Source organism: Anomalospiza imberbis, chromosome 3, assembly GCF_031753505.1.
Source record: "Anomalospiza imberbis isolate Cuckoo-Finch-1a 21T00152 chromosome 3, ASM3175350v1, whole genome shotgun sequence".
NCBI classification, from domain to species: domain Eukaryota; kingdom Metazoa; phylum Chordata; class Aves; order Passeriformes; family Viduidae; genus Anomalospiza; species Anomalospiza imberbis.
In genome coordinates, this window is record NC_089683.1 from 53,670,953 (window position 1) to 53,695,915 (window position 24,963).

The 24,963-nt window shown below is 38.7% G+C and overlaps 1 protein-coding gene and 1 long non-coding RNA gene across 3 annotated transcripts; both read left to right on the forward strand.

The window, feature by feature from the left end:
• Nucleotides 1–793: 793 nt before the first annotated feature.
• Nucleotides 794–1,507, forward strand: LOC137469913 (uncharacterized). Its single transcript, XR_010996784.1, has 2 exons — nt 794–928; nt 1,047–1,507. It is a non-coding gene; the product is annotated as an uncharacterized lncRNA (long non-coding RNA).
• Nucleotides 1,508–11,408: 9,901 nt separating this feature from the next.
• Nucleotides 11,409–24,653, forward strand: C3H6orf58 (chromosome 3 C6orf58 homolog). Of its 2 annotated transcripts, XM_068184422.1 has the most exons (7): nt 11,409–11,655; nt 12,135–12,381; nt 16,411–16,497; nt 19,851–20,035; nt 21,105–21,238; nt 21,688–21,926; nt 24,243–24,653. In XM_068184422.1, the coding sequence occupies exons 1-7, from the start codon at nt 11,563–11,565 to the stop codon at nt 24,368–24,370; spliced, it is 1,113 nt and encodes a 370-aa protein (XP_068040523.1). In that variant the 5' UTR covers nt 11,409–11,562; the 3' UTR covers nt 24,371–24,653. The 2 variants fall into 2 exon arrangements, with proteins under 2 accessions (XP_068040523.1, XP_068040524.1); XM_068184423.1 differs by lacking the exon at nt 11,409–11,655 and having other exon boundaries at nt 11,905–12,381.
• Nucleotides 24,654–24,963: the final 310 nt, after the last annotated feature.

Below are 24,963 nucleotides of genomic sequence, written 5' to 3' on the forward strand. Positions count from 1 at the left end.
TTTTGTCTTTGGTTTCTCTGTTATTTTTTCACTATAACCTACATTTTAGGATCAGTGGATTTTTGTACATATAATTTCTAAGCTTAATGCAATTTTCAGAGGTAACTCCTGGACTAGAAACTTTTGAAAATGCTCTTAAATTTATCTCTGTTCCTTTTTTGTCCTAAGCACCTGTGAGACCTCAGTGTAAGTAATCCTGAAAATAAGTTTTTTTCATTTCTATGTCTTACTGGATTTTGTGTATGACTGGACATTTTAGTTGTTAATTCACACTTACAAATCCTATAAAAAAATCACTGTATTTAGGCAAGCTGCTGACTAATAAATCAACAGTGAAAGAGATCCTTTGTTCAACAATTTGCTGGACTTTTTATCAGGCCTGTTATGCTGTTATCTACATCCTGGATCATACCCAAGCTTCTTGCAGAATGGCCTAGTACTTTCAGAGAAATTAGAGGACTCTGGCATGCATCAAAACAATAAAATCAGGATATCAGGTTTTCCAGCTGGTGCATGTGCACAGAGAAATGTCTGTAGGTGTATTGAGAAGTACACACGGCAGATTTGTTGCAAGGCTTTTGACTCAGGGACCGAATTTTGATTCTGATTTAAAGAGCAAGTGAGAAAATGATTTTCTCCAAATCTGCTGCCTTGTGTACGCTGATATTGCTCTCGATGGTTTTAAGTGGCAGGCAGTGGATCAGCTGCGTCTGAACCCACAACAGCGTCTGTGCTCTCTCCGGGCGGCGGGGGAGCCGCTCTGGCGCTGCGCGAATGCGGCCAGAGTCCCTGTTTCTATGGCGACTTCACCTGCCGTCACCCCGGCAAGCAGCCCCTCTTCCATTCCATGGAACTGGCGCAGGCGAGGGAGAGGAGGGGGAGGCAAGGAGGGAGTATTTCCAAGGAGGAGCCTGGGAAATCAGTGTTGGTGTGTTGGAGTGTCAGAGTGTCAGGGAATGGGCAGAGGCAGTCCCTGCAAGGCGAGTTCCAGGAACGGGTTGGGCTCCTCCACCCTAACCCCCTCCTGCACTCCTTGCATCTCACAGAAAGCATGGCAGAGACAAAGCAGTGATGGCCTGATCTTGTTTGGAGTCCCTGTAGAGAAATGTTTTTCAGCACAACACATCTACTCTGGTGTAATTCTATTATGAGCAAAACAACAATCAAGCTTTGTGGAGTAAGAACAGCCCCAGAGACACTGCAGAACTGCAGCAAGGCTCTGGGTCACATTGCCATAGCAATATGTAAACCCTGGATTTACATGATGCTGCGCCCACAGAGAATCGGGATGTTGCAGGACAGATCTGAGATAATCATCTGAGGTGCTAGAGACCATATTTGAAGCGTAATTGACCCTTAAGCTTAAGGTAATGCCTTTGTGTTGAAAAGGGTGCTGCAGGATGAGTCTTTCTGCTCCCCCTGTTCTGAGTCTGAATGTGAGGTTAACTAGGTATCTATCCCAAAAAAGTCAGCAATAAATCCAAGTGTTTCTGTTTGGCTGAGTTAATCAGTTATTTATGAGATATATATACAGGAGAGGATGCCCTCCAGGTTTCATTCATTATTGAGGAAGGAAGTCCAAGGAAGGCACATAAACTTACTCTGCCATGTAATCATAGTTGCTCAAAAAAGCTGTGATCCACTCTTTTCAAACCCACCCGCTTTTCCCACAATCCAAGTTGTCTTGTAATTGTAGAAGAGGCATGTGTAGGAAGCAACAAACCTTCATTATACAGAGATATTCCTTTAAATCTTCTGGGGCTAAATCTTGGCTCCATTAAGGTCAATAGCTAATCTCACACTCTTGTCAAAATTACCATCCCCAGTGTTAAGATTTCTTGGACATTTTGGTCATTGTCTCCTCTAAGCTGACATAGTTGACTACTGACAGATTTAATTTAGAAGCTTTACTAAACCAACTACTATAAAGTGAACATATATTTTCAAATCACTGATTGTTTCTGCCATGACTAGAAAAAAACAATGTTCTGTTCACTTGAAATACTTCATATAACCTGAATATAACCTGAGAACTTCTGTGAATAATAATAATAATGAATTGTAGTAATGGATTTTATTAAAACATCAATTGTCTTTGCATTTACAAAATTTTTGTATGACTTAAAAATATAAGGAAAATAAAAATCATTTAATGCAGAAAAGTAAAATGTTCCCAGTTTTATAATGAAGTTTTTCTTTCAAAAGGAAATCTATAGTTACTGGAAAGGAAGGCTCTCTCTTCTGAGCTGGTGCTGCTGATGCTCAGGCACAGAGCCAAGCAGTGCATCCCATCTCCTGTTTGATGCTGGCCGTGTACATTATGACTTCCAGATACAGTCCTCCAAAGTCATGATAATATTTGCTGCCATGTCTTCCTCACCTACCCTTCAGATCTAGCTCTGGAATGAGACATGAGTAACAGACTAACTCAGGAAAGTTAAGTCCTTTTTCTCAAAGATGACTAGGTTAATTTCTTTTAAGGAAAAAATCCTAAAAAGTTTTTACCCACTTTTCATTTGCATGCACTTTCCATTAATCCATCATAATTTTAAAGATGCTTAACTGAGTTGAAGCAAAAATTCAGCTTTCATTTTGTTTACCATATTTTTAATAGCTTGAATACCAGAAACTCTAGTTCTGTAGGTTTCACTACCATTAAAGCCCACAAAAAGACACATGAGAAAACTCCTCTTGAGCTCTCTTTAAAGAATAAAAGTCTTCTTCAATGACTGTTGTGGTGACACTCTCTCCTTGCAGGATGTTCAGTGAGCCATTGGGAGTCTGTGTGCATCTTGTAATTACTATCAATACTTTGGTAAAGGGTGAAACTATTTCTTCAAGCAGTTTTAAAGTGTAACTCAAGCCCATGTGCTCTTATCAACTACCCTTTCAAATAGCCTGAATTCAAGCCATTGAGATAATGGTAACCTGCACCACTGATGTGAAATGAGCACGACACAGAGCTATTTCCATGGCTGCCTGGTGAGCGCATTAGTGCGTGGGAACTGCCCCCTGACCAAGGAGTTCTGGAAACAGCATAGATCAAAACCTCTCTGGGGCAAGAGCAGCTGCTAGTCCACTTCCCAGACAGTAACATTTGAGATTATCCCATTCAATATTTCTGCAAATTATGAGAGACTCACCATGTCTGGACAGGGACCTGTTTGTGTCTGTGACTATATCCACCCTGAGACATGGATTCACCACTTGGTTAGTATTTGAACTGTGTCGTAAGGACATCATACATACAAGGGTCATAGGGATCAGAGGAACTCTTTCTTATGGGAAAGACAGAAGCCACAATGGCTTCAAAGTCTTTCCTCCTCTACCACATTACCTGGTAGCACAAGTTTCATCTGGACCAAAAACAAGCTAACTTAGTCCAAGTACAGCATGTGAAGTTTATGCCAGTTTAAGGAATTATCCTGACTGCAGCAAAAGAGTTGATACCTGGTCTAGTATAAAAACTGCTGTGAAAAGGGTGGTTTTTTGCCAATTTTTTTTTTTTGCAAAGCATTTGGAAAGCAACGTTGCTATTAAGCATTTGTTTAAAATCCTTCTATAGCACATTGCCACAATGTCGGCACAAGTAGCCCTAAAATTAGATGTATCCTCTCTTTGCACCTGTCAATTGAGATGGAGACAGCTAACTGGAGAGAAATGTAGATTTTTTTACTTCAGTGATATTATTTGATGTATGTGCATACTTGCCAGCATATTAAAAATACGTTCTCGTCCAGTCTTCTGATTCTATATCATTTTTATTTCAGTTACATGTGAAAGTGATAGGGAGATTCAAAAGTTATATAGCATCATCTAGTGTTCATATACAAATTTACAGGAGCCTGCAGTTTCACCACCCTCAGTTATTCAGATTAACAGGCACAAGTGTTGACTCCAAAGGACAATGTGAGATAAATTCTTTATTTCCAGCTGTTGGCCTGTGGAATCTAAGGAAAGGAAAAAATGGAAAAAAAATTAAAAAAAGACTTGTGCTATACCCATACTATTAGCATTCACAGGGGTGGGACAAGAATAATAAGTATTTTCCTGCAAGTATTTTTGCAGATAAGACTAAGCCAAATAATTTTGGTGTGTGATTTTAGTATAAGGATGGTAGAAGCCCAGGATCAGAGCCTGCTGTACCCACTCTGATTTGACAAAATAAATTAGAATGCTTTATTTTTATCACTTGTTTGAAAAAAGAGAATCAGAACAGGAATCCAAATATTCTGTCTCCAAGGCTAAGCATTTTAAATTAAATTACTTTGAAGGAAATGCAATAGAAATCCAGTAGGACATCACAGAGTTCAGAAACCTGCCTTCTAGAAAGCATGTCTACTTATATTCACTTTTCTGGAGGGGGGTTGTCTTCTCCTTCTTAAAAGCTTAATATTTCAAAAATTTAAGGTAGGTTTTTCTTAACTGTGTACTGTTGTTTTATGTGTAGAATAGCTAACAGTGAGGTCTGTGCTAGTGCAAAAAAAAAAAAAAACAGAGAAAAAAAAAAGAAGGAAAAAAAGTACTGTTGCCTCAGGTTTTAGCTTTTATATTTTTCAGATTCTGTGCTGCTTTAGTGTGTAGTTCTGAGCCTCATATCAAGGGATAGTAAGCTCTCTTCACAGAATAGATAGACAAAACAGCTCCTTCTCTAGCTTGGGACCAAGGACAACTGATCCAAATCTGAGGCCCAAGATCATAAACAATGGTGGAAAGAAGGGAGAAAAATAAGAAGGATGGGTCTTCATGGGCTAAAGCTATAACTGGACAATTAACTCCAATATGCTAATGAACCAGAACTTATAAAAGTGAGAGACCATCGTCCATTTTGTGACTATTATCCATTTTGTGACCATTTTGGTTCATCTTGGGTGTAGCCCTGGCTGGCATCTTGTATTGCCCAAGGTGTATCCATCAACGCCTTCTAATAAATACCTACTTTATTCTTTAGCTCCATCTAGCCTCTGTTCTAGGTCAGCCTTCAGAAGGCATCAGTACCTCTGGCCTTTCATTTAAATCTAGGCTACAGTGTAAGACTTTCTTGTATCTGTGTCAGTGACACCCCTAATCACTTCCAACAGGTCCATCACTCTGGAAAAGGCAACCTCTGTTTCTAGGGAGCACAGCAGCATCCTTCGCCACCAAAACAGCAGAAAAAATGCAGGTCAGGTCTCCCCAGACTCTTCTGCTGGATGGTTTCCCATGGTCTGCCATCCCCAGTAAGTAAGCATCATATTGTGGTTCCCCGCAAAGACCACAGAGCATGACCCAAGTGCTGGTGCAGGCAGTGTCAGGAGACACTGGAAAACAACGTAGCAGCAGGACAGCCAGCCAGATGGGAGGCTGAGGGAGGCATACCTTATAATCAAAAAAGCTATTCTTGTCTTCTTGATGAGAATTAAATGGGACAATTAAGTATGATTCAATATAAGTAAGGTCATGTGACACACTCAGTTGAGGAAATGACACTTCAGAACAGGCCAGGAATATTTGGGAAGCTGGACATTTTTTCTAGTGAAATCAGGGAGCCCTCAGAGGTTCTTGTTTAATAGGAACACCTGGGGGCTAAATGAATTCCTTTCAAACTTATTTAAAACAAAACAAGTGTTTCACTTTCATCCTTTTGAAAATCCAAGGCCTAATTTTTTGATGACTTGGGACAACAGACTAGAAATTCCTGTCCTGCAATAGCTGCTCAGCTGTGTGCCTCAGGGATTTTTTTATGGTCCCAAACTTTGTGGCCTTTGTGGAGCTTAGTCATATCTCTGTTTGCTGTATATCAGCAGGTGGCTGTCAGATACAGGAAATGAATTTCACATGAGTCTTTAAGCATTGGACACTTGCATTATGGAATTGATATCGATATGTATGAAATCATGCCATGTGAGAAATCTCAGAAGCAGAGCTCTCAGGAGCACCCAGGGACTAGATTTTGGGGTGTGCTTGAAAAAGAAATAAAAGTTAAGGGAAAGAAAAGCATTAAAAACACTGCAATGGAAATATTTATCATGTTTTCCAGAAAAAAGTATACTGTTTGAAAAAATATTTATTTTCTGTCATCTCTCAACTTGGTGACATGACATCTCTCCATATACTATCATTAAGTCTCATTTCAATGTTAGCTTTGTTGTGCAAGCATCTGTGAATACCCAGTCATTTCTGTCTTTTAACACTAATCCATGTTTGCTCCTTGCTACACCTTTTCTGGGTTTATAGTTCCTTAATTATGTTTCAAAAATGACTGATTTGCTTTATATGTTGAATATATATTTTAGTTTAATTAAACAGGTTTGGAATTTGTTTTCCGTGAGTTAGTCAGACTTCTCTAAATGAGACTGAAATCTGTTTTTCTTGAAAATCACCCTTATTTCCTCTCTCATTGCAAATGAACAGCAGAACCAAAATAGTGTCTTGTATATCAACACAGAATTTCAATTAGAAACAACAAGAGTGTTATTCTTTCCTATGACAGAAGCAAAATTAGGTAATAAATGTGAGGCTAATTTATACCTCGTGTTTTATTTTACAACATTTCTTTCCAGTTGTCTTGTACTAAAATTTATTTTTCCTGCTTACACAATGAAGACTAATCTATTTATTTGATAAATTTTTTTGTTAACACTCCTTTCTTTTCTTGCAAGAAAGCTTCTCCCCTCCCCCCCCTTTTATTTTTCAGTCTAAGGAAAATGGCTGCAGCTGGAAGAAGATGGTTGACAGTCTCCTTAAAATTTTCTCTGCAGTCTCTGAGTTTCAAGAGCTGATTTTAATTCCTGAAATAATTGTTTATTCCTTCCAAATGGCAAAAAAATCCTGTTTTTTGTCCAAGTTTCTAAATGATGCAGTTGTTTTGCATACTTCATATCAGTAAATCTGGGCACTAGCACCTAGGCACAGATTTACTGCTTTGGATACTTGTATCTTTCTTTTAATGAATATTTTCCTTTTTTGTCTAATTAGTTATTCTCATTTTCATCTCACTAAAATGTCATGCTAAAATTATAAGTGAAGATTCAGTTTATTTGTCTTATAAATTAATCCACAATTAATGACAGATTGAAAAATAAACCCAACTCACAACGTGATTCTAGTAATTTTTGCTGCAGTTTACTCTTTTCCTGGTGATATACAAATAAACAGCCAAAATATTTTCTTGGCTTCATAAGCAGTCTTAGGACTGTATTTGACAACAATTTCCAAGAAAAACCAGACGTATTATATTAAAAAATTATTATCATCTTCCTCCATTAAACAAGTGTTTACAACTCAGATACTCTCAGGAATATAGCTCTCTGTTTTGGTTATATCAACTTTTAAGTATGTGAAGTATGTGTTTCAGTGAGTGGACCTTTTGTATAGTCTGACTCAATGGAATGAATTCCATCACACTGTGAAAATAAGGCTGAAGTATTTTATGGTAGGTGTTGAAGAGGTGATGCTGAAGACCACACTGTAGGCGCTAAATTCTACAGATATCTGACTCCATGATCAGCTTCACCTTCAGCAAAAGATAAAAAAAAGCAGTGAAGACTATGGTATAATCTGAACTAAACTCTAAGCTAAATATACCTCCATAATACCATCATAAAAATGAAAATTATAGGTTAATTCAAATTTTCATGGTTTGGGTCTGATAAATATTTTTTTAATTGGCTGGTTTCTTTCATTTGCATATATATATATACATATATATATATAAATGTACATCTTAACATTGGTCTTAACATTGGTCCTGCAAACAAACATATTCAGGAAATTTGAGTATGGTCTTGACTCCTCCTCCTCTGGAGCACTGTGATGTGGGATGTACACCTAGGACACCACCAGGTACCCATTACACATCTTGTGTCTAACTTGCTCCTCAATCCATATTTTTACCTTGGTGGTAATTAATCTTATTTTATTATTATGAACTGGAGCTCTGGAAATGTTGGATTTGCACCTGCCTTTGTAGCCATTTGTCCAGCCAGACATCCACCCAGCCAGTCTCATGGAAAGAATACTGCTTCACCTGGGAAAGAAAAACTGTATTTGGTAAAATCCCACCAGAGAGATGAATCTGGCATTTCTCTGTGTGCTGATTAATCACAATTTATAGTCTGAATTGTCAGGATCTTCAGTGCAGGTTACTCTTTTTGGTGAGGCAAGATCAGCTAGGAGCACAGGAAGATTTTTGCACAGGGGAGAATGGGATTATTGACAACACGAGAATGATGTTTTCCAAAGAAGGAAAAATGTTAGCTTCAAGGATGTAGGAAGGAGCCAGGATATGATGATGCAGCACCTCCTGCTAGATCCACTACACACACATAATTTGCCCTCAGATGCCTGGTGCTCCTACCACGTGTCTTACTGCTTTAGTGGTTGGGTCCACTCATGTGACCACAGGATTTGGCTGATGACCTTTACTCACAACAGCACCAGTAGCAATTTATAAACCCTTTCATAGCCCTGTTAAGAGGTTTTGCTGGAGAATACTGCAGTCAGAGAGATCCTCCCTGCCAAATACTAAAGGCCTGTGACAAAAAGAAATAGAAAGGTTGTTCATGACAATAGCTGTAGATAATAACAACAGAAATTAGTAAGAAACCTAAATATATCCACTGATTTTAGTTTATTCAGTGAAATAAAGGAAGGATACTTTTAGCTACAGTGTAGTTGTTTTTCCCTGAAACAGATCACAGTCAAGGGGCACCTACAATTACTGGTGAAAGTGTCAGGGCATGAAAAAAGGTGCCATGTGATAGGGAGGCTCATACCAATATCCCATTTAATGAAAACTCATTATTCTTCCTCTTAGGACTGTTACCCTAAAATGCAGTAGGTGAACCCTTTCTTTCAGTACTATTTTATGTGGCTGAAGGTTAATGATATCCCCAGTTTACCTAAAGGTTTCTCACCTGCAAAACTCTGTGTCAGTTCTGAATTCATTCCACTGGGAGTACTGATGTCCCTTCCTTACTGACTTTCCAGCTCCTTAGTGTATCCAGTCATGACTAAGAAACCTTATATTTTGATAGTCTGGGGGCTTAGGGCTGCCATTTGTTCTTGTTGTCACCTCAACTAATCTAATTGATGCTTATTAGCTTTTCTGCAGTTTTCTTGAAGTAAAATCTGTAGCCCACCTGAAAATGGCAGCATTCTCTCTTGAAACTTGATAATTACATATTAGACCTGAAATTTCCACCTATCATATACTACAGTCTTTTCCAGCACGTGATTCTGCTGCAATGTCTCTGGGAACACATCCTTACTGAGTAACTGGTAGGGAACTTGCTAACAGAGTGGAGAATAATGGTGTTGACATTACTGATAGTATTCTTTAATCTCCCCCTTGCTTAAAATGCTGACATCCCTGGAGGGGTGCTATGGCTCAACACCCAACACCAACACCACTCAAATCCAGTTGAGATCACATGTACCCTCCCCTCTCCCCCCTCTGGACAGCCAAACCAACTGGACTGGATTCCAAACTGGAAACACCAGCTCAGATATTTCTCAAAGGAAAACTGTTGTCCTTAAAGTCTTTCAGAAACTATAGCAACTTGTTTGCACACACAGATAAGTGCAAAAATGAAGTAAGGTCTATAAACTGAATTATAATATATTTCAGGAAGAATTTTTTATTGTATTAATAAAAAAAATTATTCTTGACTCTTTACAGATTAACTGGGTTATTGAAGTCCTTCTATTACCATAATAAAGTGAGAGGCTGAAACTTCTAAGCATGAAGGGACTCAGAAGTCTGTCTAAGTAGATGTATTCTTGTTCATTATTTCCCATTTACTATATAACACAATTTTTTTACTATCAAATAGCTCAAAAATTTATATAAGGCAAGCATTATGTCATTAATTTATCTCAATTCTAAGTCTTTTGAGAAAGTGTGATTTTGCATTTACACTAGTGATTAATATTTTCGTGCCTGCCCAGGTTAGTGTTAGTAGGGGTTGCCTTTCTGGATGGCAGAGCAGGAGAACAGTTTTTCATGCACAGTAAAGTTCCACACAAACATGGAACCAGTAGTTCACTACCAGGTAATCTGCCATGAGGATGCAAATATATGGTATCTCTAAAAAAAAAAAAGTGAAGGTGTTTATTCACCTCTCTTTATCTTATAATACAGATGTCTGGTGTCTTTCATTAGAAGAATTCAAACTCTCCCCTTTGTCTAAAGAAAAACAGAAATAGTTTAGCATCCCAATTTAGACACTTTCAGTGATGGTAAAAATAAAAGCCACTCTTACTCACTCCTTCATTTTCCTAAATAAAATTTCTCTCTTAGTGCAATTATGAGCTTTGTGCTTTTTATTTCATAGGTTGCCTCCATATATCGTGTGCCTTAGTTGATGCCTTTCATCATCCTTCCTTTTTAGGTGAGCCTTACGCTGCCCATTGGCTCAATTTGAGCCTAGTGTATATATATATATGCGAAATCAGCAGAGTTCTTGGCATTTGTCCTCAGGATTATTTAATACAATGCCTGATTTCAAGAAAAAAAAGTACCTTTCAAAACATTTCTGAAATAATTATTTCAGAATATAGATCAGAAATTATTTCAGAAAAGCAGTAGAAAGAATGATGATTTTATATAATCTAAAAATATTTTTTCTATGTCTAAAAGTAAACTTGTAATCTCTACTCCCACTACAGTCAGTCAGGAGCAATACATCTCTCAGTGGTGTGCTTTAAATGAGTTACATTCTGGATATGCCTGATTCTCTGACTTGATTATCAAGGGAATCTACATAGCTAGGTTAATGTTAAAATGCCCACATTTGGGTTAGCTAAATCCCATCCATAGAAGTTAATGAAAGAACAGTTTGATTTTTTGAAACTTCTTCAAGGCAGCATGATCAGATCTGTGTTAATCTCTGTTGAACACTGTATTTCAAAATCATTTGGGTTTCTCTCTCAGTCACCCAGGGACAAGCAGACAAAAAATTATAAGTTATCATTGAAAAATTCTGCTATTTACTAGAAAGTCTTCTTAATAAATAGAGTAAATGGAAACATTTTGAAGTGATACATTTCTTTTGAATTTATTATCAGAAGTTTGCAGTCAGGTTAAAGGTACTTTAGGCACAAAAAGCCCAACCGAAACTAACAGAATGACTTCAAAGAAAAGCAGCATTTGCAATTTTTCTCATGCAAATAAAAGACTACAGAGATAGGCAACCATGTTTGTTTGCTGAGTGTTCTTTTGCAATCATTGCTTATCTAAGAAAAAGCAGCTGAAGATTATAAATTCCTAGAATTCCTAACAATAGGTAAGATGAAAGCAGCTGCACAGTTTTACTTTTGTTGGAGTATAACTTAAACACCAATTTTATCACGGGAGGCATGGCCTTTGTGTTCCCTTTGGAGTCTACAGGATCATGGAGTTTTAATAGGACACCTTAAACTTTATAATGATGACCATTTCTACACAAGACAAGCCAGTACTAAAAGTACAGCTCACCAGGTACTATGTGGCCTGAAGACAGGCTGATCTGGCTACTTCCAACACTCTTATGACCTAAAGGCTGCAGGCAGTTGTCCCAAGGCCAAAACAGAAAGCTGACAATGGCAGCACCAGCAGCATGTCACTGCTGCTGTTTTGTCAGTGCCTGGAGTCCTCCTCAGAATACCTCACCCATAGCCTGTGCGCGTGTTGAGGTGAGATCTCTGCCACTGCTGTCCCTTCTTTACCCAAAGGAATTGGGCTGGGAAAGGGAAGCTGAGAGCTAGTAAGAAACACACACACAGAAAGTTTTATAGTGCAACTGTACAATCAATATTGTAGCACCTCAACCATTTGGAAGTGTGTACATATGTCACAGACATTGGACATTTTCTGATTAGACTGATTCCTCTTAAACATCTGCTGGTGCTCCCTAGATCCCACAGAGAGGACAGAGCATTACTCACAGTTGCTAGTCTGCCAAGTCCACGTCAGGATCATGGCTAGGAAAGGGAAGGGAGACAAAGACTTGTGTGTCTGAGTCAGCCTTTTGGTCCAGCCCTCACCTTTACCGATAAAAGCCCTGGAGCCACAATCATCTGGGTCACAAGGCTTCACCATGTGGCTCCACTTTGGCATACATGCTCTTCTTGTAGTGACTGTCACCCTGAGTCCCGAGACTGCTGCGGCACAGAGTGAAAACGATGTCACTGGAGAAGATGTCTTTCCCCCTCTGTGGCACCTGGCCCCTGAAAACCTGCTGGATTTCCCAGTAAAGGACAACAAAATTGTCATCAGTGCTTGGAACTATCAAGATCGACTGGGAGTGTATAAGAGCTTGCTAAGTGCTTCGGCCAAATATTTTGATGCCTTTGGACCCCAAAACAGTGGCAATATTCTCTGGGGATTACCAGTGCAGCATGGGTGGCAATTTCGTACAGGTATGAATTATTTCCTTAAGGTGCTGGCTTAGCAAAGTGTTTACCAGATCTGCTTAGAGGCTTCCTTTCCAAAGTTTCTGCCTCACAAGCACAGTATAGCCTCAGACAGTGTAAACTTTGACAGAGCTGCCAATTTGAAAAAGAAATGCTGAGTGAACACCCTTACCTTGCTGAAAAATAGCTATTAAAATTCCTCATAGGAAGAAGTAAGAATCCAGATTGGCGGAATAGATGGGCGATATTTCAGCTAACTAAAAATCTTTAGAAAGGCATTCCCAGTTGCTTCAGTTTATGTAGACAGATTTCAGGGCATGCATTCTACAATGACACTCTTAAATTGTTAACTAAAGGCTTATATTTTTGTTGATGTTCTAGAGCTTCTAGAGGTGGTTTGAGTTTAATTTGTAAGACCTATATTTAAAAGTCTACGTCTCCCTCTGAGAACTTATTTCCATTTATTCTTCATGATCAGTTTAGAAGCCTCCTTATTTTCTAAATATGTTTTTTACAAAAAATCGAAGTTTTTTTTCTGTTGGGGTTTTTTTGTTTACTTGTTTGTGGGGTTTGTTTAGTTATTTTGTTTTGTTTTGTTTTGTTTTAAATTATGTCCAGATTCTAAGGGTTTATACCCTAAAAGTTAGTTGTTGTCTAGGGCAGTCATTCTGGTTTGCTTGTTGTCCCTACCAGGGGAACAGACACAGAAACACATGTGAAAGGTTCCTTAAGGCTAAGGCTGCAATATCTTATCAGGCGTAAACAAATGCATCTGTCTGCCTATTGTTTACTGGATGTAACCTTTAGTTACATGTGGCAGTGGTTTGGGTGACACTATAGGTTTGAGAGAAGACAGAGGTCCTGCACCTGGTGGTGGAGGAAGGCTGCCAGCATTTAGTCACACCTAATGGAAAATTTACTCCTAAGTCAAAATGAGGAAAACAAGATAGTAAGCAAAATCGAAGCAGGAAACTAGCTGGCAAACAGATAGCAACAAAAAGAATTTGGTTGGAGTTTGGGCAAGCTTTTTCCTCTTTCCCTTCTTTATGTATACAAAAAAAAGAACAGATAAAACGGATGGCTGGCAAGGCAGGAGAATTGGCCCAATGTGCAGCAGAGGCAAAGATAACTGGATGCAGCAGCTACAATTGAGTGGTGACCTACTGGAAAAGAGGAGCTGTGGAATATGGCCTCATCCACAAAGTGAGGATGTGACTTGTTGCAGTGACAATTTCCAAGTAGAGACAAGGGACATAGTTTGTGAGGGGAAGATTTGCCCCTGGTTGCATAGACAGGTAAAGATGTCCTGTCACCTGCTAAAGAGTCATAGGACTGATACTTAGACAAAGGAGATATATTTTTAAATTTACATGACCAGAAGGTTAAAAAAATACTAAAAGGAGAAATATCAAATAGCTGGAAGTAGTTTTACAGTAAAAAAACAGTGAGAATTTGAAGGACAAATGGATAAGGGACAAAGAATAACATAGTTCTGGTGCATGACATAGTGCGGTTAGCAAGGGCTAAACCTAATCCAGATAGGTGGTGGGATAGATTAGTGAGGAATGACTGAAGCATTTGTTTATCAACATAATAAGCTTGGGCAAACAAAAGCAGGATTTGAATTCATGGTGCAAGACAATAGAACTTTGAAAATATTACAAATTTTGTTAAATTAACAGTTTGTCTGGTCCTGAAAGTTATGTTACTGAGAGAATATTTTTATGGATATGTAAAAGTATGGTTCTGTATGGTTCTGTATAAACCATGAAGAACAAGCGAAGCTGTTACTTAATAAGAGTGGTACAAAGATTTGTGATAATCCACTCAGGAACATAAAATTTGCCTAAATTTACATCAGAGACAAGGATCTTGAGACAGCATGGCTGCTAGGAATGAGCTTATGGAAGCAGAAATTGTTACTTGGGAGGTGAAGCTAAACTGAGAGTCCTACCTACAGAAACTGAGGAAACAGGATAGGCTCTATCCCCACTTCACATACAGAAGTACAAATCCAGGATCAAGAACTTTAAGAAAGATTCACATGTTATTGCATGTCTGAAGAGCAGGAAAGATTGTGCCTGTACTTAAGATTTCAAAAGGCGATAAGAACACATATATTTATTTGTCTTATATCAGCAGTAAACAAGACATTAGAATAAGTATAGAGGAAAGAATATTTAATGATATGGAACCAGATAGAAAAAGGGATAAAGCACAGGATATGTGAATCAAAGGTAAATTGTGTCAGGCTAATCTGATATCTTTCGTCATACAAATGTTGGGATTTTTTTCAAAGTTCAGAAATGCATTTACTCCCTTTGTAAAAGCAAAGCTTAGAATAAGAGTTTTTAAATGGTACTTTACAAGACAAGACAACTGCAAATCTGGTAAAGGAACAACTGAAAGAGAATTTAGTGATAATTGTTGCTAAAAGAAGTCTAGGCTAAGTGGAAGATGTGCTAGGAGTTCTTCATCAGCAAGTTGAGAATAACTACATTTAGCACTTTCAGTAACAACATTTCCACAAAAACAAGTGGAGAAATCTTGCCGATGAGGTTGCACATAGTTATCAATAACATATCTGGAAGGCACTGTCAATACAGACTAGCTTGGCTAGACCTGAAGACTGAAATAACAATCGTGTTACGCACAGGGAATAGGAGGAAGCAGAGACAACAAAAATGGTGTGGAGACCTGCAAGTGCAGTTAATGCGTCCAGCTCCAATTCCTACATATCTTATACTGATACTGCCTTGGAAATCTTCATTTTCCTGAAACACCAAGGCTAACAATATTTGGTAAACCTCACGTACAATTCTTTGCAACTTTTTGTCTTTTTCTTCTTAGCCTTTATCCTTCCCATTTATCCTCTTTGCACACCAGTGATCTATTGCTGCCTGTTTTTTTAACAGTCTGTTGAAGTAAAATCTTGAAAAATTGAATATTTCTGTAAATATTAAAAAAATATAATCTTAATTTTAAAAAATGGGTTGAAATGCAACCCTCATTATTGCAAGTTCATGTTCTCAGTGCTTGGCTACTGAAGGATACAGGTTTGAGTAGCTAGCATGCCCCAAAGCACTAGCTCTACCCAGTCACCTAGGGAGAATAATTAGGATAATTTGTATGCACATTGTTCATGATCATCTCTTCTTGAGTAGAAGTATCAGAAAATTTGGTTTGGTAATGAGGTTTAGTTCTAATCTGACAGAAATGACACTGCCATTATTCAGCTGACTCATCAGAGAGCAAGTGCTCTGCAGGGCAGAGTTTGGGAGCTTCTGGAACAGCTCAAGTCATTGCACAAGGCCATGGTAATTGCATGTCATGCACTTAAAGCAGGCCTCCTGACACTCTGCATGACAACACTTCATGTACACATATGGTATTCTTTTAGGACTCAGGCTATTTCTCCATGCCGTGTGCTTAAAGTAAAATATTCTGTCATGAATAATTGTGAAATGTCTTGCATGTTTTCTACAGCGCAGATGCTTGCAAACTTTGCTAATTAGTTACAACAATGTTTGCATGCTTAGCTTCACAGTAATGCCAAGTTTGTCTGCATGATTAAGCTGGAAGTGATTCTGTATCACACAACCCAATTAGGTGAGACAATTACTAGTACATTTAGTTTGTGCTATTTTGCTTGTTAAGCAGCTCTCCTGAACTATCAGCCCTACATCTATTAGAAATGATGCTTCAGCTATGCATGGATTCATGTCTGTATGTGACTGTGTTTTATATATCTCACTAAAAATACTTTGATGTCCTGATTTGAAACAGTTCAGTAAATTCACAGAATACATTTACAGTGAGGGATAGCTCAAAATGTAAAACACAATCAAATCACTATGCACTGAGACACTCAACTACTCTAAGACATTAGTTTATGAAGCAAAGCAACAGTAATTGTTTGCTTTTCTAACCAAAAGTCTGCATGCTTTATTCCTTTATATTTTTTTATCTCAGTGGGATTTCTTGTGTGAGAAGTTTGAGAAGTATTTGTTGTATTATTTCATTTGATTCATTCAGGTAGGTTAGCAGATCCTTCTGGTGTGACTTCCTGTGGCTATGAAAATGGAGAGCTCCTGTGCCAATCTGTAAGAAGCTGGTGGTCCTGTAAGTATGTGCTGTCACACTGTTCTTCTCCAAAATAAATTAGTGTCCCAGAGGGCAATCTGAAAATATTTCTTCCCCTTAGACTTCTCTATTACATTATCATTTCAGTGCTATGTAGAAAAAAAACCCCAACAAATTTGCAGCCTTAAAAATATTTATACTGCAAATATTCATGTGAAAATGTGTGGGAAATACTATGATAGGTATATACGTTTGTAGATATTTGTAGATATTTGCAGTTTGCAATTAGTCCAGAACAGATTTCTTCAGTTTAGATGCTTGCACTTCAAACTAAAATTTTGTGAGAAAATGTCAAGCAGGAATCTTTGTGGTTTTTATTCCATCCTTGGTTATTTCTGCCATAGCATATTTTCCTTCCATCACTTCTGTCCCTTGCTCTCTCAGCTTCCTGGAAGTCCTGTTGTAAGTTCCCCTTTTCCACAGACCTGTCAGTAGGTTTGAGCAAGCAGCTCTGTCTCTTCCCTGTCAGAAGAATGTTTTTCCTTCAGTGGCCATTTGGATTAAGCTTCTGGCTGTGAATCAGCAGTTAAATGCATATATCTTCAAGTGAACAAAGACATAAGCATAGATAAAATTTAAAATGTAAATCTAGGGTAAAACTGACTGTGGTACTCACTTCAGCTTTGGTTTTCCCTCTCTGTGTTTGGATAGCACTAGTGCTCTGTGGGATGGTGTCCCACACAATGTCAAGTAACAAGAGTCACTGCATAGCCCTTTGCAAGCAGAGGACCTCCCTGGAATAGAATCTACCACTTTTACTTTCTCAGTGTTTGAATTCCTGCTTTTCATTTACTTCTAAATATTGCATGTTTGCTTGATATCCATTGTGTTGCCTCCAGAAAATGTATAAACTCAGCTTTGATTTACCCTGTTGAAGCAAGAACATGCAAAGAGTCTTTGAGACTGCATGGAAACATCTCTTAGTGTTCTGAGGATATGAATGCTTTTGGCTGACCTTCAGAGCAGCCCTCTCTGGCACAAGTAGTCACATGAAACCAGGAATGAGCTTAAACCAGAAACTCACATTTAATATACCTTGCATGTATGGGATACTACCTGCTTAAGAACATCACTCTCTTTGCGTAGAATAATATTTAATGTATCCTGTCCTGCATTGTTTTATGCCAAATCACCCAAGCAGGTGCAAATATATAATACAGGCAAGAACACTTGAAAGAATATAAGCACTTTGTGATGTGAGATCAAGGTTTCGATACTTCTCACGAAAACAGTGAACAAGAAGCAAGAGCCAGTTCAGCAATGAGTCTCAGTGAAACACTGTCTTCTCATCACTTGAGAGTTTTCCTTTGCTCTTCTGACTGGCCATACATTTCCTCCTGAATTCCCAACCAGGTCCACATTTAGGAGGTGTGTCACATGAGACAAGGGGTTTCTCTATATATATAATCCTTTATATTTGTTCAATCAGCACCCCCAAGGAAGTTGAAACCCTTGTGCCTGACCAGCCTGTCAGTGCCCCATTATGAGGACCCCACCAAACAGTCCACTCTATTGGAGCATGGTGTGACCAACCTGTTAAGGGTCACACACCAACCATATTTCCACTTGGAATTGGTAGATATTTCCAGTTTTGTAAAGTATGTTATCTGCTTCTGGCCACTCCTCCCTTAGTGCCCTTGAAAAACTCACACTAAACAGTGTACTGAATAAGAGTTTATTAACAAGCACACTGATAGTCGAACACTGTGACAAGTTAAGGTCCAGAGATTGCTGTTCATAGTAACGGATTGCAAAAATGAATTTGAAGCAATATATTGACCAATTCTAATCACTGACTAAAGCTAGCTAAAGATAATAATTTCGCTTGCACAGAATGAGGTTCTTGCCCAGTAGGCATCCCTTTGGGGGAAGAAGACAAGTTCAGCCTGTTGACTGATCCCAGAAGTTATGATGGAGTCTTCTCTGACCTACCTCCCCACTTTAGCTAGATTTACATTGCTTCCTTTAAGGGAAGAACAAAGGTTAAGTTACAGTTGGTGACATTTCATGTTGATGTGGTGCTTGAGTCATTAGTATACATAGAGTGTGAAAAGCAAGATGTATTTTCAAGCTGATGAAGCAAAAACCAGCTTCTGCTTTCTGGTTCATTCCTTGGGCTTAGTTCCTGCTAGCTGCATGTTTTCAGTGGAGCATAACCACAAGACCGCTGTGTTGCTTCATCCTTTGTTTCCTATCTGCATCGATTTCGACAAACCATGACCACAGCACCTCCATGCTGCTCCATCCTTTTTTTTCATCTCATGCTTAGAGCAAAACACTGAGTTCCCTCAGTATTCCTGCTTCTAAGGTGTGCAGACCCAGTTCCTGCTGAACTACAGCCAACACACACACTCCTTCTCTGTGAACTTTATTTTGTGATCTTCTCCCATAAGGTGGAGCAATGGTTTCTCATTAGGAGAACGTAGATAAATGGTAGGTGTTCAGGTTTTGATGATTTTGGTCCTCACTGCTGGGATTTTGTACAAAATATCAGTGCAGTCTGTGGCCCTGAGACCAAGTATGAGCAAATGTCTTCTCTTTGAACAGCTCAGAGGTGCCCACCCAAGAGGGAGAACAACAGATCCCCAGGCTTTTCTTAACTCAAAACTATTAAACTTCATTTCTGCAATTAAGAGGAGAACTTCAGATTCTCCTTTTAAGAGAGGAATATCAAATAGCCCTGTGGGCACTCTCACTGGGGACAAGATTTGGCACCAGTGAGAACTGAGCCTGAGTTTCCTACATTCTGGATCTGACTGCTTCAACTTATGGATCAGATCAAAGAAAGCTATCATCATAAAATAAATCTAAACAGGTAAACTGAGGTAATATCCAAGCAATTTTCAGTGAGTGAAATATTTTTTAGAAGCAAAATTATTATTTTCCAGTAAAATATCACATTTTCCTTTCTCATGGGTATAGGGTACATAGAAGAGGGATTTTTAATAGCAACAATACTTGTGGGAATACCCCTTACTCTTTCTATACTTAGTTTGCAATTAATATTTGAGAGACTTTTCCTGTCCATGACAGCCTACAAAGGTCTAACTTTTTTCCATTAGCTTTTTTCCTTTCCTGCAAAGTAAAACACAGTGGAAGGTCATACAAGGCTCCTAAAGGACAATGCATAAATGAACATTACAAATCATATCTAAATCAATACAAGTGTCATCTTTATTACATTTCAATACATATACTCCACTGCTGAACACAGTTGTATTTGTGGCAATTTGAAACAGTTGCATTTGGTGTGGGAGACAGCTCATTTTCTTATGTGGGAATTTTTCATTTGCTTGTGATTAACACCTGCTGCCTTTTAATTGTTGTTACAGGTATGAATTACTACCTGTCCATTATACCCTTTCTGGGGGCAGTGGAGGCTGGTCTCTTTGGGCAGCTGCCATATGAGATAGAAATATTGCCACCAGAGGAGCAAAAAGATGATTTCTGTTACAGCGTTAAAGACTGCTGGTCTTGCATGCCCAAACTAATGGATGACTGGAAGGCCTTCTTTGAAGTAATTTTTTTTTAATATTTTTAGAAATTATACCAAAATATTAGCTTTAAAAACTATTATTACTGTCATTTTTAAGACTCAGACAGCTTAGTTTGCTTTCAATAGCAGCTTCATATAAAGACAACAAGCAGGAAAAAATGGAAAGCATAACATACAGTGAGTTAGAGATAAGTAGGACAGGATTTTTAAAAGTTATGGAAATTTTTTTCTTCCTTTGAGACAGTTCAGTATTTTGGCCTCTGTCCCAAGACACTGTTTTGCATTCAATTTTATTTGAATTCTTCCAATATTGCTTTTGTTAGCAATGGAAAATAAGCTTGTGAGATGGAACACTACCCTAAAGAAGTGGCCTTTGGTTGGTTTTACAGGATTCATTTATTTCTTTAAACATCTAAAAACTTGAAAATGCTGAAACATCATTCAGCAGTACATCCATTTCTGCAAGTAGATATTCTCTTTCCTCCTCACTCAGCTGTTCTCTAATCCCAAAATAACAATATTTCTTACTTCATAGATTTAATAGATATTTTTTATAGCTAGACTACTGTAGTCAGCATTTTTATTGGTAATCAAATGATTGATAATGTGCAGGAATGTTAAACTGTAAGTCCCCCTTGTGCCTGAAAGTAGATATTGTAAGAGTAAGACTGGATTTGTCTTCATAAGATCATTTTTCCCATGTATCATGTTTCAGAAGTTATTGTAAAATAGCTACTCCTCAAATAACCATAATGATAACAAGGATAATTTTCTTATTTTTCTGAAAATCTTCAGAAAGTTGTGGTCAAAAAAGTATAGACAAGTTTTCAAGCTGTCCCCTATTTCAGTACTGAATCTTCCATTGCACTCAGATACAAAAGTCCACCGAATTTTTGTAACTAAATACCAAAATTATGTGGATAAAACCCTTGCAATGTTGAAGTCGAAGAACAGCAACTACCACTAACTATTTAAACGCAATTTCCTTTACCTTATTATTTTGTGAGGTATGTGCTTATATTAAAAAAATAATAATTGGGTTTAAACCACCCTTCTCATTCTCTGCCCTTTTTGCTCCCTGTTGCTGCAGTATCTGTTATCTACAGAACACAAAGCTGTGAGCTCTGCCAGCCTCTCCTCCTTCAAACTGGATGATGCCCTTGGCCTCATGTGGAAGGCACACACATCCTCCATTGCTTACGCACTCCCTAGATTCCAGGACAGGTAAGGGGAACAGAACATCCATGGAGGATCTTTCCACCTCCACGCCTCTTTGGAAGGATGGTATCCTAACAAAGTTTGCATGAGCCTTTGTACCTTAGGCATCTACTCTTTAGGCTCTGCTCTTCCTCCCTCTCTCACAGAGTGTGGGATGACCAGTGAGAGATGGCTGCCCAAACTGCGATGACCAGTCAGGCTCTGGGCTTACAACGAGATGCTGGTTCCCCTCTGGGAGCCAGGGCCTGATTCAGGAGCTGTGCTTAATCTGGGCAGAGGCAGGCTTGCCAGGAGAAGTTAGGTATAAAGTACTTAAGGGAGGCTTCAAGTCACTGCGGTGCTGAGGCCACTCAGGATTTTATACTGAACAAAAACCTTTGGGATTAATGATCAACTAGTGTGTTCTACAGGAGAGTTCAGTTATCTGCCGCATCTTTTATTTTCTTCTCTTTCAGCTTAAAATATCTCTCTGATCCAGAAGCAAATTTTGGTGAAGACTGGGCTAATGCTGTAGATTTCATTGCTGCCACACACTTCAGTACAGACTTACAGACCACAAACGACTTCCAGGTTTTCCTGCCCCAGAGGATGCTTGTTGAAGGGGATGTTCTGCCATCCATTATTGACTTCAGTCCAGAGCAAAATAAGGTCCTGGTGTCACTGAGAGCTCTTCACAAAGTAAATAAATTAACAGGTATGAGCCTGACCTAGATATATATGTCATATCTATATGACAACAGATGTCTGTTGTCCATAGATATTTTATATCTTGTTCTCTCTACATACCTTTCTCCATATGAATATAGTGAATGTTTGATACAAAGTAGTATAAACACATCTTAACGACTAACAGTAAAACAATTAAAAATACAACCATAAGCAAAGAACACACCAGACAGCAAATGCTGGTGGGATAACATTGACAATGTTTCTCATTGATTTCAGTGAGGAAAAAAAAAACAAAAAACAAACATTTTGGGAGCAGATGATCTTAGTCTTTCTTTTCCCAGTTTTTATAGGAACTTTAAAAACAGAGACTTTTTTTGTGTTTCATTAGTGGAATCTGAAACTATTAAAACTGTAAATGAAATTATTATACCAGTTGAACAAAACCAACCAACCAAACAAACAAAAAGTAAATTATAATGAGCAACAGTTTTTGTGTCCACAAGTGTTCTGGTTTCAGTTTTTGGTTTTCTCTTGGTCTTTGATTTAACAGAGATCTGTCCCAGCAAAACTATCCTTAGTCAATGTTGACGTCATCGTATTCACCAAAGTAAGTCGTGTATCACCATCCAGTGGTGCATCTCAGAATTACACTCTCCTGTGGATTCAGTGCTTTCACAGATACTTCTGGGTTGGCTATTTTTGTTTGACCTTTATGAAGCAAAGTTATTTTGAATCTTTAAATTAAAATAGAATATAAAAATACACTGAAAAAATAGCATGGCATTTGTGATCCTCTTCTATCTGTACATTTCACTGAAAATTCTCTCACCAGTTGTATTTAAAGCTGAAAAAGATGTGTAATAAAGCTATGCAGTGCTACAAAAGAGCATCCTCCCATCACAGAGTGCTTCTCTCACATTTTTCACATAGCATTATTTTTTGGAATCTGAATAAGGGTCTGAACAGATCTATTGCCTGCTTGGCAGCCTGACACAGTTCAGGGTTTCTTGACATACCTCCAGGAAGGGAGAGGAGCACAGCAAGGAAAAGCATGACCAGAAGGACAGGAAGGAGGGACGAGAGCACCAGGGTAGCACATCAGGTGAGGACAGCACTGCAGGGAGAGAGGGAAGGATGTATGGATGTTGAACACCGTAAATGGAAGGAAAGTGATAAATTTCATGCAGGTTCTACCATAATGAATTCCATAGCTGAAATCCCTTGCTTTACAGGGGAGAGGTTTCCCTGACTTTGCTCTAAGGGATGAGCTTTGAATTCAGCTGAGAATTAAATGCCAGCTAATTCAGCCTGGTAACTGATTTGCAGATCAGAAAAAGGAGCTTTAAAATAAATTTGACTGCCTCTAAATCCACAGCCTCAGAAGGGTCTTGAAAGACCCTACCTTAATGCTACAAAACACAGGTGACAGAATATACCGGTTTTGTAGATGCTTTTAAATACATCCTGTGAGAGACAGGGTTCTCTACTGGTACTGCAAACTTCAACAGCAGATAGAGGTTCCTACTACCTCCTAGGATGGGACCCTGTCCAACCCATAGTGAGACTTGATTTCTTGATTCAGACTTTGATTAGTCTTTATTTTCGTTTAGTTGCCCTGATAGTCCAGAAGGAACTGTATTGAGAGACTTGTGCTGCTTCTAAAGCTTTTCTACTCACGGACTGTCAGATCAACTTTTTACCCAAAGGCAGAACAGGAAGAGAATAAAGTCTTCTTAGTTTTCCACTAGACTTTTTTACCCTCCGATTTCCCCTCTATCCACTCTAAAGATGAGCACTGAGTGGAATGAGGAGTAAGCAGTGACTATCCTGCAAACCAATGCTAATGCTAGCCTGGGTTGGCCAAGCCACCTGTCCTCGAGAGCCACTGCTTAGCACCTGGACAAAAGTGTTAGGATCATTTGCTTTTTTAGCTTGAGGTCTTAGCTGGCAGAAAGTGAACTCTCTTTGTTTTAGAGTGAAAACGAAGACAGGCCTGATTATAACTCCCAGGCTACTGCTCCATAAACCACAGACCTGTGTGCCAGAGCAGACAAAGACCTTCCCATAAGTCTTCAGTCATTTCGACCTGCTGCACCGGTGACAAGGGAACAAGCCCCATTGTCTGTCAGTACAAAGGATCCTGAGTTGAATGAGTGGTCTGCGTCTCCCGGCACATTTGTAGGCAATTATCACCCCATCGGCAAGCTCCAGCTTTGTCTACATTTCTCTGTCCCAAGGAGAGTGTCGAGCGCTCGTTGCCAGACGCGCACTTGGTCCCTGGTATGCCGCGAGCTGCGTGCGCTCCATGCTAATTTGACAATGTCATGTGCTTCTTTCCAAGGAGGATTGCTGCTGAAGCTCTGGCAGAAGGCTATGTCCACCGAAGCAGGAAGAAAAAAGGGCCGAGAACTGATTGAAAGCTTGACTTCGAGCCAGAAGCTCAAACTACTCGACCTAGTAGGAATTTAGAATTATTTGGAAGGACATGATTTGAAAGTTCCCAGCTCCTCGAGAAAGCGCGGTTCCAAGGTGGATTGATTTAATCTTTTAGCAGACGTGTGTCTGCTAATCTGGCTTCAGTAATTTCTTACAGCAGGATTTCCTGAGTAGCCATGTGTGTCTTTCTCTCATTTGGAATCGATATTTTTAACCTTAATTTTCCTAATTATCTCATTTTTTAAACTCAATTTCTTACAAATAAAAAGCCTCACAGAAAAATCTTACTTTACTACTTTTTGTGGCTTTAAAAATAATGTATTTGAGACAAAATTAAAAGCAGGCAAAATATATTCAGTTTCAGACTGTTTTTTTCCCCCTGTAGGTAGGGATTCCCCTAGATGTGTAATTACTTGATGGTCTAACAGATGAACATGAGAAACTTTTTTTTGAAGTTCTGATCCAAATGCAATGCCTTGACTGTTTCCCACCAAAGCAGTTATTTCGCAGAGCAGCTACAATCAAACTGGAAGCTTCCAGGCTTTTCAGATTAGGTACTTGAGTACAGATAGATTCCCTTGCTATGCTGTTTTGCAACAAGTACATGCCTCACGTGGTAGTGCAGA

Coding starts and splice junctions, on each gene's coding strand:
- C3H6orf58 (XM_068184422.1), top strand. CDS start 11,563: ATGGCAGCACCAGCAGCATGTCACTGCTGCTGTTTTGTCAGTGCCTGG. Junction 16,498..19,850: donor TGTAAGAAGCTGGTGGTCCT/GTAAGTATGTGC, acceptor TTGTTGTTACAG/GTATGAATTACTACCTGTCC. Junction 21,239..21,687: donor CTCCCTAGATTCCAGGACAG/GTAAGGGGAACA, acceptor CTTCTCTTTCAG/CTTAAAATATCTCTCTGATC.